This window comes from Dicentrarchus labrax, unplaced genomic scaffold (genome assembly GCF_905237075.1).
Source record: "Dicentrarchus labrax unplaced genomic scaffold, dlabrax2021, whole genome shotgun sequence".
Taxonomy (NCBI): Eukaryota; Metazoa; Chordata; class Actinopteri; family Moronidae; genus Dicentrarchus; species Dicentrarchus labrax.
This window is the reverse complement of record NW_026136713.1, coordinates 29,459,266-29,471,629: the sequence shown is the minus strand read 5'-3', so window position 1 is coordinate 29,471,629 and position 12,364 is coordinate 29,459,266. Positions and strand designations below refer to the sequence as shown.

Sequence of the window (12,364 nt, the reverse complement as noted above, 5' to 3'; positions counted from 1 at the left end):
ACTGTAAAATCTTCCCTTAGCTCTGAACAGATACATGTGGAGTGGAAACAAACGTCATATTTTAAAGTTGTGAAAATCTCCTTTTGTATCAATAGGCTTCTTCATTTTTATGTGGTCTAAAAGATTGACAGATCAAGGTCCAAAAGAGGCCTTGAGGTATCTGCACTTCCAAAAATGAATGGTTCAATTATGACTCTTAACCCATATCAATTGGAAACATGAGTGACTCTACCATCCAAGTCTATCCATCCTTAAGGAACAACATATGTCGTTACAGGGCAATCTGCGTTCCCTGCTCATATGGTAACACTGACGCTTGAGGGAATGTTTATCATGGGTCAGTGCCACACTGTACCAGAGCTTCACAGAAATGTATTTACTTCAATAATCATCAACATGCAGTAATGCTGCAGGAAATGTGAAAAGCCATGGAGTCCATTCCAATATGTGCTACAACGAATGAAAAGCAGGAACAGGATTACAAATGAAGAGTGAGAGTAATATAATGGCAAGTGACATAAATGATGACACTTTCTGGGATAGTCTTCATACTTTTTCCCATTATTTGACATAGCTTTCTCTGCAGAATGAAAAAAGTCTGCAAGGAGACACATTTTTAATACTGATCTCGACCACATGGAAAAGTGTACAGACTGAGTCAACAGTAAGGTAAGGTTGTGATAGTCTGTTCCACTTAGGATCTGGTTCTCGGATACCCATTTTTGTCTTATCGATACTTCTCAACTCTCCTCACTCTTGTTATTAGCAAAAAACAAGGCAAAAACATTTAGGAGACGTTTCTCACTCTTGGCTGGCATTGATTATAATTTTTTCAAGTTATAATGACAAACATCACTGGTGACAGATTGTAGCAGCTGTAGGTAATTACTGTTAATTCTGAAACAGCTAACATGAAGCTTTTGGCTGTCAATGTGCTCTCTGCAAGCTGTCTGTACTGCGCCAAAGATTGATTGTGAGGGTAAAGAAACATTACTGTCACTATACATACACCACTTCGACAAGACAGAGTACCTATTCCGCTTTAGAGAAATCATTGAGCTGATGTGTCACGTCACTGTGAACATTTCAAGCTGATCAATTTAACAGTGCTAAACTCCAGACCTCCAGTATTTGGAGTAAGTAGATTGTGAGAAATAGAATGTAAAAGTAAGTAGGCATCATCTCATCTCATTTTCTGGTTGCAGCTACAGGCTGTGAACTTTAATTAGACCACAACTAAAAACAACTGCCTTCTCAGCTGACAGTAAAATGCAGACCTTTTAGTTTAGTTATTTATAACTTGATTACTTGCAAATGTTGAAAGCCAAACCTAACTAGATTCAACAAGGGATTTGAAAGGATTCAGATTCTATACACAGAGTCTATTTAATAAAATGCTATCAAATCCCAACCTATGTAAACACACACAGCAACTTGGCTGAGGCAATAGTAGCACAGAAAAGACAACAAGGCAACTGAAAGAAAGCCCAACAGATGACCTCTCTCTTCAATTCAGTTCAAACGTCAAGGAACACAACTTAACTGTGTTCATTATTATCTATCTTGCAACAAGGTGCCTTGGTACATGGGATGCCAGCTCTACCAGGTGAGCTACCAGGGTGCCCCAGCTTGCACATTTTCAACCTTATTTTCAATTCATATTGATCTAAACATATCAGGTGATGAGCCGCAACTTGGAGCTGGGCATGAAGGCATGTGATGTGATAGCAGTGGTATGAAAACATTTTACAGATGGGATAACCCTCCCCCAATCTCATATATCAACACTGTATCCATCTACCAAACTTCACCTAAACAAAAGCACATCGCCAACATTTAATCTCTCTCAGAGATTGAATTAAACTCTTCTCCCTGTCCTATAATTACTGTCAGTTGGTCTACAGAGCTGAATAGTGAAAGAGCTTTGTCTAAAGGTCAGGGCAGGGAAAACCTGGCTGAGTCAAGTTTCTGTGCATGCTAATAAATGGATGTTCTTGTTCTGGGTGTACTCAAAGCTCCCTGTGATTAGGTGATAACAGCATTGTTATTCTGTGTTCACTTCTCTAGTTTGTGGCTCCTGGGTCTGATCTAAACACTGATGGTACGATACAGTCAATAATAGGAAGAGCTTACAAATATTATTACACATGTACAGTTGTATGAAATGTTGGAACAAATATGTAGGTCTTGGTCTTGACTCACTAACCTTTTTATCACCCTATCATCACTAAATCACAAAGTACTTCTGACAGCACAAATATTAAAACCAGTCAGACTAATCAGTTAGCAATTCTGTTGTTTTTCGAAATGTCAGAACATATGGGAATACGAGCAGCTTGATGATGTGACTAATCAAAAAACTTTGACCGCATCAAATACCAAAGTTTGTTGCTTTGTTTTTAATACTTGCTATTTATTTCCGAAAGGCATCAACATCCAGCGTGGTGGTTGGTTAGGTTGACTGTTGTTGACAGCAGCTTAAGATTTGCAAACAGCAGTTTCCTTAACACTCCCCTCCAACAAAAACACAGTCAGACAGGATGCTTGGTCCCACTTTGTGTTATGTCACATGAAGTTGATGAAACGTACATTAAGCTTTGTGACGACTGTAACCTTTTATAGGCTGTCATTAAAATTTAAAAGGGTCAGATTCAAATAAAAGGCAGCAAACAACAGCTTTCAATGACAGCATATGGTTGGCTTGGCATTATAAAGTACTCATATGCAGCCAAACTATTTTTTTTTACTTCATAAAACAAATTTACAGTTGTTTGCAGTCTATGTTTGTCTTGAAAAACGTATTATGTAAAACTGTTACGCTACAATGTTGGATGTATTAAATTACACATGCTAATATACGGTTATCTAAACAGAAACTTATATATAAACACACAAAGCAACATATAAAAATTACTACATAAATAAGTCAGATCTTTTTATATTCTGTCTTTTCTGTTAATTTTAGTATCTGTGAATCTTTACTGTTACTAACAACCAGTGTAGCTGTGTGTGTGTGTGTGTGTGTGTGTGTGTGTGTGTGTGTGTGTGTGTGTGTGTAAACACCAGTAGAGTGTATTGATTGATGGATTGAATCATAAAGGAGATACATCCACCTAAAATTACACTGAGAACTTGGAGGAACCCAACTGTACCTCATACAACTTTTATGGAAAGAAGCAGGCTGGGAGAATTAACAGCACCTGTCAGGTGTACAGAGCACAAGGCTGTTTCCATGACGACTGACATTCAAAATAGACTCATGAAATAGTGGAAAAAAGGAGGTAAAATCTATCATACATTAATTTTCTTGCATAGTACTTGACATCTAAAAATGTGCTCAAGAACTCACATTTTGTACATTTCATAAGATGACTTAATCTACCAGGTATTAACTATAATACCTTCATTATTCTGAAGGTGAGCATGTATCATTGAATTGTGTCCTTTGTTCTAAAACTGAAAGTTTTGTTATTGCTGACAGATCAGTGTGTCAGATCAAAAACCACTAAAAGCCATAATTCAAACAATCACACCTCTTTTTCTTCTTTGTTATCATTCAACAAGATGCCTAATCTCTTCATCTCTCGCTAGTGCTGTCACTAAGCTCATTCCACACTTGTAGAGAGTTATCAAACAACTTTAGCCAGGGGGCAACAGGCTCAAACACTCAGCACAAAGCCACTTTTGTGTGGATGTCAATGGCAGAGCTGCAAATCCTCACAAACACTATGAGGCTGCAGGACTGGATAAGCACAATGGCTGAGGCACCCATTCATTTACATGCAAACTGTGCATAAACATGACAAAATGACTGCAACATGGAGAAATTACAAATATGATAACAGAAACAGGTGGAAAAGAATTTGTGTATTTTCCTTTGTTGTTTATCTTAAGAAAAAGGAAAAGTTATATTTTAAATATGAAATATTGACTTTTTAATATGTTGCCGTTTTTTGCAGTCAATTGAATTAATAGAGGAAAAAGAGGACGTGTACTGGGAACTTGGCTCCACAAACTCAAAAAACATTTTAATATTAGTATGACTTATCAAAACTACCAACATTTCTACTACCATTTTAAACATTTATCTGATAACTCTTAAACAGAGTATCTCACAGATCGGATGTGTAATCAGCAAATTACTACATGAATGTGCTTTTTTTTTCAGCCTTCCCGACACTCAACTGAATCAGAATTTTCAGTGCTTCCATGAGGACAAATAAATCTAATGCCTTATGTTTCACTTCACCTCACACAACTGTCATGTCATGTTGCTGGAGCCTGTGTTGACGCTACCAAACTGAAACGGTTTGAAACAAAAACAGATGTGACAGCATTTGTTATTGTAGCTAGGCTCGTGCATGTTTTTAGTAACACCAGAGTCAGACATGGAGTGATCCGAGGACTGATACAGAAACACAAAGGATGTACAAGAGCAGCTTTTCATGCACACCACAAGTCTGCCTTTTTTTCCTGGAATAATAAAACAATAATATTTTAAAAATTCAACTGCAGAGAACTTTTTTAGAATAAATGCTGAGCAGTTTGGAACATACACAGGCACTGCAGAGCACCAGGCTTTACTACAGCGGCATCAGAAGCACAAACTAACTCATTTACAGTCTACAGTACACTGTGTCTATGTGCTATATTTGACCAGAACAAAAACAGCAACGCCTGTACTGGATTTCTTCCCTTTAGCAAGACATATAGCTGTGAAACAATGGCCATAGCCTGACTTCAAAACAAGCATCGCGCTGAGATCATTCACTGCTTTCAAATGGCCTTTAACTAGCACTGGGCGTTGTCCTGTGAAAGAACAGACTTTACTACAGTAGCAGTAGAAGGACAATGCACCTCATTTATCTATATACTATATCTGTACACCACAATTGACCCCAACAAAACAGCCAGTACTGAATTACTTCCCTTCCACAAGACACATGGCTTTGGCTAATATGACACAATGGCTAGAGAATAGATTTAACCTGAAACCTTTAATTTGAAGGGTCGTTATTCTATCCGCAAGTTCCCCAATCAATTCAAATTAGTGTTGGTAGTGTTCATATGTGAATATGAAAAGTGTAAAGCGTGTAAAGAGTAGACTATTTCCTACCATCGCTGCTGCCACGGGCAACCAGGACGTCTGGCGACGGGGTCTGTCGTGAGCGTGAGCCGAAGGAGTCCAGGCTGTCGAACGAGTCCTCGCGGCCGTGCCGTGGCGGGGAGAGAGAGTCACTGCGCTCAGAGTCCCAGCAGTCGATGTAGCCACTGTCCCGGATGCTGCGTTTAGGGCTCTCTGCCTCCTCTGCCTCCTGAACATGTATAAACACATACGTTTAAATCAAATGCAGAACTTAAATGTGTGGTCACAAAAGGAAAAATACAGAACATTTTGGGCAAAATAGATCCAGTAAACTTGCGTTGTGTTTCCTTATATTCATCTGACAACTTAACAGAATGTCATCACCAAACCATATCTGAAGAATGTGTTTACCTCCTGTCCTCTACAAACATCTTACTGTAAGCCCTAGATCAACTTTCTCTAACCTTCTTGCTTTTTCTCTTTCTCTGCTTTTCATCTTCTTCTGCTAGATCCTACTCAATCACTCTCTCTTCACCTCAGTGACCTCTCCCTTTGTCTGTCTACAGTTGAAACATGTCTGTGCAGCTAATGGAAGGTGGGGAAAGGCCTTTCCTGTCTACCAAAAGACTTCCTTTTCCTGACCCCCGGACTGTCTGTTACACAACTCCCAAACCCCTGACAAACTCTATATTATGTTTTCAGCTAGGTTGTACTGCCACAGACTTTCTCTCTCACTTATCTCTTCGTTTAACATACAATTATACACTTTCTTTGGTGAAGCAATGGCATTGTACAGATTAGTTTTCATTTTACCACTGCCATATCCCAACTCATATCAAACTTAGCCAAACTGCTCTTGTTGCCTAAACCTAAATGTTTATAGGGTTTGTTCTCTCGTATTACACAAAAAGAAAATAGTTTTGCCTTTATCTGTCCAGGATTTTAGACATCTAAGAGAATGAAATCACAAAACGTGGTGAAATAAAACCAAAACTATCTGATAGCTAGATACCATCAGTGGTAAATGAGGTGGTATATATTTTTTCCTAATTTGAGTGAACAGACCCTTTAACTGATATGACTTATCCTGAGCTACTTACAATAGGTTAGCGGATACAACTGCAGCCGGGCCACTTATTCACCTGCTTCTTGCATTTCAATCATCATTTTTTTAAAGGTCCAGCTTTCATTTTTATTAGCATTACAAGTGAAGTGGGAAGTGCCAGCTTAATCCTGAACGGGTGCACCTGATGCATTTTCCTTGATTTTCAAATTTCATTTTTGTTTCAAGAAACGTGGCCTTGTTTTGGTCAGCTGCAACGTGTGAACATCTGGGAACCTTATTCTTCTGAGTTGGCAGTGATTTCTCAGTTTTATTGAAGAGCAAAGGGACGTCACATTGTGGAATAAATCGCATGGGGGTGACATCATGGTTATGAGTGGTTGTCGTGTGTGTGTGTGTGTGTGTGTGTGTGTGTGTGTGTGTGTGTGTGTGTGTGTGTGTGTGTGTGTGTGTGTGTGTGCGCGTGTGTGTGTGCGTGTGTGTGTGTGTGTTGGGGCTAATGCTAACTTTTCTCTGTCCCTTTGGGTCAGTAAAAACTGATTGCAGGGATGGAATCAGGTTGAGATGATTGACACAAGTGCCCTATTTAACAGTTCATCTCTGGACATTGTTATACGCTGCTGGAGATGATTTCTGAGAGGTCTGTGTACATTTAACAAACACACTTATTTAGTGCATCCAACAATAAGTGGTACAGTATCATTTGTTTTTTCAGGACATTTGGTTACTGCAGGGATCAAATCTGTGATTTTCTGCTTAAAGAAAGCGGTTAGCCTCTCTCTGCCCCTAATACTATACTTTACCAGCTGTTGTTGCTAGGAGATTTGTAATAAAACTGTAGAAACAACTACTGCTCTGGACACTACTAAACATGCACAAACCTTTCGCATCTGTGACAGCAGGGCCTCAAACTCTTTCAGGTCCAGCGTGGGCCCGTTGTAGGAGGTACAGCCGTTGGCAGCACGACCCAACCAGTAAATGGTGATTAGAACCTAAAAGGAAAGAATAAAATACTGTCAGACATCATCATCAATGAGATGAAGAAAACATCAGCTAAAGCTAAAGAAAAGCATGGAACACAACTGTAGACAGCTTGCTGCTAAATATTTGTGTATTTTAAAAACAAAGGTACAGTTTTCCAGAGTGATTTAAAATAATAATCAACAAAAAAAAAACTATACAAAGTAATAATCCGTTTAAGACTTCAGATTAAATTTTGTTCATTTGAAACACAAAGAGAGATAGAACTGTTTATGATTATTTAAAACAATAGGAACACAGGTCATCCAGTGTTCCTGAGTGCAATCTTAAATTAAAGTTCCTCCCTGCAGTCAAAAATCTTCATAATGATACCTTGGATCCAGACATACTGTCCATTAGACTGTCAAGACAAAACATGTCATTCAAGGTACACTCAGCCAATTTGTTTGAAGCCTGAGTCGGCTCGTCCAAACCAATTATTGCCACAAAATGAGCACAATTGCATAACATTAGGGTATTGTAAAAAACTGCAATATAAGTAGACAGTATGTGGCAATGCAGGCCAACAAATGAAACCTTCCCAAACAGGTAAAATGTCTACAAATAATATTTAGTTAGATCCCAGTTGTATTGACGGAAGGTAAAAATGCACTAAAGCAAACACTTGAAACCATTCTCCTCTGTGTTCCTTCCACTTTTCTTCCTACAAAGCAACACAAGCTGGATTTCTGGTCATTACAATCCAGCCCCTTTCAAAAAAGTTACATGCTAGCTAATGCATACTGCACAAACACGACAAGAATGAGCCATTGTTCTTAACCTGAAACCAGTCACAGGCACTTTTGGAAAACACAGCATCCCTTCCGGGGCTACAGTGATTTATATTTTCCTGATTGGTAGCTTAGCGTAAGTGCATACATTCCCAGATCAATCTCATCCCCTTCCAACACAGTAACCCTGTAGAATCAGTATGCGAAGAAGGCCATACTTCTCACTCTTGCTTGTAACCCGATGCCCTGAAGTAATGCTGAATGTGACTGAGGAAGTAAGGCTTACTGCATTTAATGTGACTCCCTTTGGAGTCAGCTAAATGCCTAAAATGCAGAATGCACAGATTGGCTGTAGCCACAGGGAGCTCACACAGAGCTGCACCTTTAGCACTGTTAGCCAAGTGTTCCCAGCTATATTTACTGTGTCCATGTCAACCGGCACTCCACGGGGATTGCTTTGATAAGAAAGCTCAGCATGGCTTAATGTGTTTATTTCAGTCATACTGTCAGTGTAAACACTGTCTGCCGTTCAAACACACTTGGAGGAAGAGCAAAGAAACTGTCGTGCTGATCAGAAGAAGCAAGTCTTTTCTGTGTGATACTGTGTTGATTCCTGAAGGGAAATTCATCTTTTAGGCCAAAGTCTTACTAACTGCAACTCTACAGCAGGGAGAGATTTAACGTTTTGCTCAAAGACCCTTTACAAAGGTGGATACCAGATAACCTAGGATCAAACCACAGCTCTTGTCAAATGTAGATCAAAACTGCTGCAGATAGATTTGCAGTTTTGGCATTTGTCAAGTTTAATTTTGCTCCTGCACAGGACATCACTAATATATTGGGCTATAGCAACAATGCACCTGCTGTGCTTATGCTTCACTATCTGCACACTATAGCACTGTGAACAGCAGAGTGTATTGCTTCTGTGCCACCAGTATAATGACAACATCCGTGCCAGCTCCAATTGGAAGTGGGTCAGCACCAAATGTGTTTCACTTGCTTACTAGTATGCTTTAAACGCATCAATATTGATCTAAACTGCAAAACGCAATGGGAAACTGTGCCACAACTGTGCCCAATATGATTTAGACATGCAACCCTAAACCTACAACAAACAACTGTACAAAAACTGAAACTTGGACACGAGCACCAAGCTACAGTAGTTTAAATAAAACATGCCTGTAGAGTTTTTGACTGGCAGAAATAATAAACAAAAGGACCGCCAGTGATTTGATGCATAGGGTCACCCTGCTCTTCCTCTTCAGTTGCAGCAGCTGTTTGATCTGGCAGATGTGGAAAGACCTGTCGAAGAGGTTCCACCGAAAAACGTCATCTCTTTGTTTCATGTGCACGCACACTTAAGTGATGCATACACAAGAGCCGGAATAAACCACCCCAAAAATGCACCTGCAGTGTAAACACATACACACAAGCCCAAGCGTGCACACATTGCACAGGACATGTGACAATCCACAGACCTGTAGTAGTACACATAGATACAGATTCCTTATACTAGTCATCACAATACACACATGCACAATCAGCCCTTCTTGTTCACACCTGCACTTGCTAAACGATCATCCCAAGGCTCCAGCAATATTCTATCCATCCATGCTGCACCCTCTTTTTACTTCAACATCCAATCTGTTTGCTAAACAACACCTTTATCGCCAGATCAGCAAATTCTTCTCAGTGTAGTTCCTTCATTTCTCCAAATGTGATGTGCTGCAGAGACTGCTGCCATCAAATCCTAGTCCTCAGCCTGAGTCTGCAGGGCAGATCCATAGTGCGGTAGCATACCTTAGTAGCAGGTCCTGGCTAAAGTGCTGGCTGCTGGGACTTTGTGGGCCGTTTGCTATTGCTGCAAACACTGGCTAATGGGGCTGAGAGTCCTTGTGTGTAGTCAGCTAAATGAGCTAGCAGCCCAGGCTGGCTCTGCAGCTCGACACATTAACTTGTACAGTGCACGGCAGCATCAGAGAGAGGGAGGGAGAGAGAGAGAGAGAGAGAGAGAGAGAGAGAGAGAGAGAGAGAGAGAGAGAGATAGTGCTTTGACTGCAGAGTGGGCAGGGCTAGCATTATGTGTTCTACTTTTTAAAGAAGCATTATTACACAAAGATAAGAGGGTGTTGAGGTATATTTGAACAAAAGTAGACACTATGACTGTAAAAATAGATTATTAGAAGGGAGACAGAACAACAAATACACCTAACTAAAATATGCATAATAGGAAGAACTAGACTAGAATCTAGAATATGCAGAAAAAGAAGATAGAGCAGGTAAAACAGACAGGTGTATTGATATTTAACTACTGGGTAAAGCACAACAATACTGAATAAAACTATAAAGAGCAGGGCAAGGTACTGTAGATGGAGTCTCTGTATAACTGACAATGCAAGAAGAGCCAAGTAGAGTAAAAAGAACAGCTAGACAGATAAATAGAGACAGAAGAGAATACACAAGTGGAATACAAAGATCAAACTGAGTTTGAGCTATGTAGAGCTAAAAGATAGACATATCTCCACAAACAGATGGAACAAAAGCAGGTAGAGTAGATAACATTAAAATATTTGATAAAGAAGACTACATAAAATAAGGTAAAGCTACAATATCTTCACACAGTAAAGGCAGCCTATATAGAATATATATTTTTAGTAGGTAGTATTCTTCTAGTTAAATAAGCTGACTCTAGAGTGAAGATAACTGGTGGTAGATGACGAGAGCAGCTGAAGGAAAAGAGTGACAACCACAGCACAAACAGAAACACTGGGACATAATAACAGTTTCCATCCAAACATACATTTAGCACACAAACAAATTATCCCCACCGTAATCCAGAAGTTTCACTTACATTCTTGAGCTTTCGGCTGCAGTCACTTCCCCTGGGAGGATGAGAAAGAGAGGGAGAGACAGTGACACACTGACTTCTGGTGTTATTTAATGAAATATCTCACATAAAATAACAGCAGACACCTTTTAAAGCAACCAACTCCCACATTTCCATGCGGCAAAAACAAAACTTATTGAATACATAGAGGAATCTGCAGTGGCTGTAGCCCACGCAGGGAGAACTAGCAGACTTCCTACATTTGGATCTCTGGATCCAGTTTGTAGTTTGGTAATGTATTTATTCAATATTTCCAGCAGTTGTGTTCAGTGGCTGCATCTGGCTTCATCTATCTAAAATATAAACTACATCATGGAATATTTGTGTGAGCTCCTCTGGACCAAACAGCAAGGGCCCCTTTCTAGATCTGCCATTTTGCACCAGCCCCCATCATTCACAAAGACTTTCTTTAACAGAAAGTCAGAAGTCAGAGGAGGCAGATGTCACAGTGGTGGCCACATGGTTTGACTGCCAAGTGATCTCTGGGAGGTGCAGTGCAGAAACACCACAGCAGTGGCCACTTAGCGCCACAGATGTTGCCAAAATGAAAAGATGTGGATCTTGCGGATCACCACTTGAAGCTATAAATGGGAAGTGGAATGAACTGGTTGTAAAACTGACCCCAATACACACTTGTGTTGTGGAAATATATACTTCTAGGCTAAGAGAGAGAGAGAGAGACAGACAGACTAAAATACAGACATACATACAAAGAAGTACAACATCGTATGAAACCTGGATTTCTCTTCTACCTTTAACTCGACAAACTCTCTTTTTCTCTGTGACCGTTAAGCACTAAAGATCTGTGCAGGCTGAGGAAAGGTCAAAAATCACACAACAGACATATACCTTTTAAAGTAAAGTAATGTGTCTCTCTTTAAATATGAAAATACATACATATTATACACAAAGTAACTCACAAAACAACGTTAAATACACACTGTGTTTAAAATGCTAATAATAAAGCAACATTTCCAAAAACAAAAGAAAAGTTGAACTTCTTAAAGTGTTCCTAAGACAGAGTTGAAGGCAAGACGGATGCCAAAGTCTTCCTGCCAAAGTCAAAGCACCCTAATGGAGAAGCCTGGTCCATCAGCTTGGATTGTGACCAAAAAAGCTCTAAATCTGTAGTCGGGCTCATTGGGTTAAATTCTCTGCAATATAACCAAGTGCTAGCCCAAAAGCCAGCCTTACAGGAGAGCAAATAATTCAAAATTTACACAGGTTTTAAATGGAACCAGCCCAGAGAAGCCAGTATGGGAGGGATGTGGTTTCTCTCTCTGGTGCTAGTTGTGAGGTGACTGGCTGCTGTGTTTTGCAGGAGTTGCCAGAAGGAAAACATGATGGTTTGAATATGTTTCCCTCATTTTCTATCATTATAAGCCTTATTTCATCATGATCAAGAACAATAACAAATCTTTTTGTATGGATATTAAGTTCACTTTACACGGAGTTGTTGTCTATGTAAAACACATGTATGGGTAAATGATTGCTTTACATGGATGCAATGGAGGTTCCCATAAATGGAAAATAACCTTTATATGGAAAACAGGTTACCTTGTATGAGTATGAAATAC

The 12,364-nt window shown here is 39.6% G+C and overlaps 1 protein-coding gene across 10 annotated transcripts in view; it reads right to left on the bottom strand.

Annotated features, from left to right (window-relative positions):
• LOC127374819 (LIM and calponin homology domains-containing protein 1) overlaps positions 1–12,364 on the bottom strand; it is an 89,537-nt gene that overhangs the window by 25,856 nt on the left and 51,317 nt on the right. For 9 of the 10 annotated variants that reach the window (XM_051420427.1, XM_051420425.1, XM_051420429.1 and 6 more), the window contains 3 exons: positions 10,752–10,782; positions 7,031–7,141; positions 5,117–5,315 (listed from right to left, as the gene is read on the bottom strand). In XM_051420427.1, coding sequence (XP_051276387.1) covers positions 5,117–5,315; positions 7,031–7,141; positions 10,752–10,782 — 341 coding nt within the window. Of the gene's footprint in view, positions 1–5,116; positions 5,316–7,030; positions 7,142–9,700; positions 9,854–10,751; positions 10,783–12,364 lie in introns of those variants that run through there. The other variant, XM_051420432.1, reaches the window with a different exon arrangement.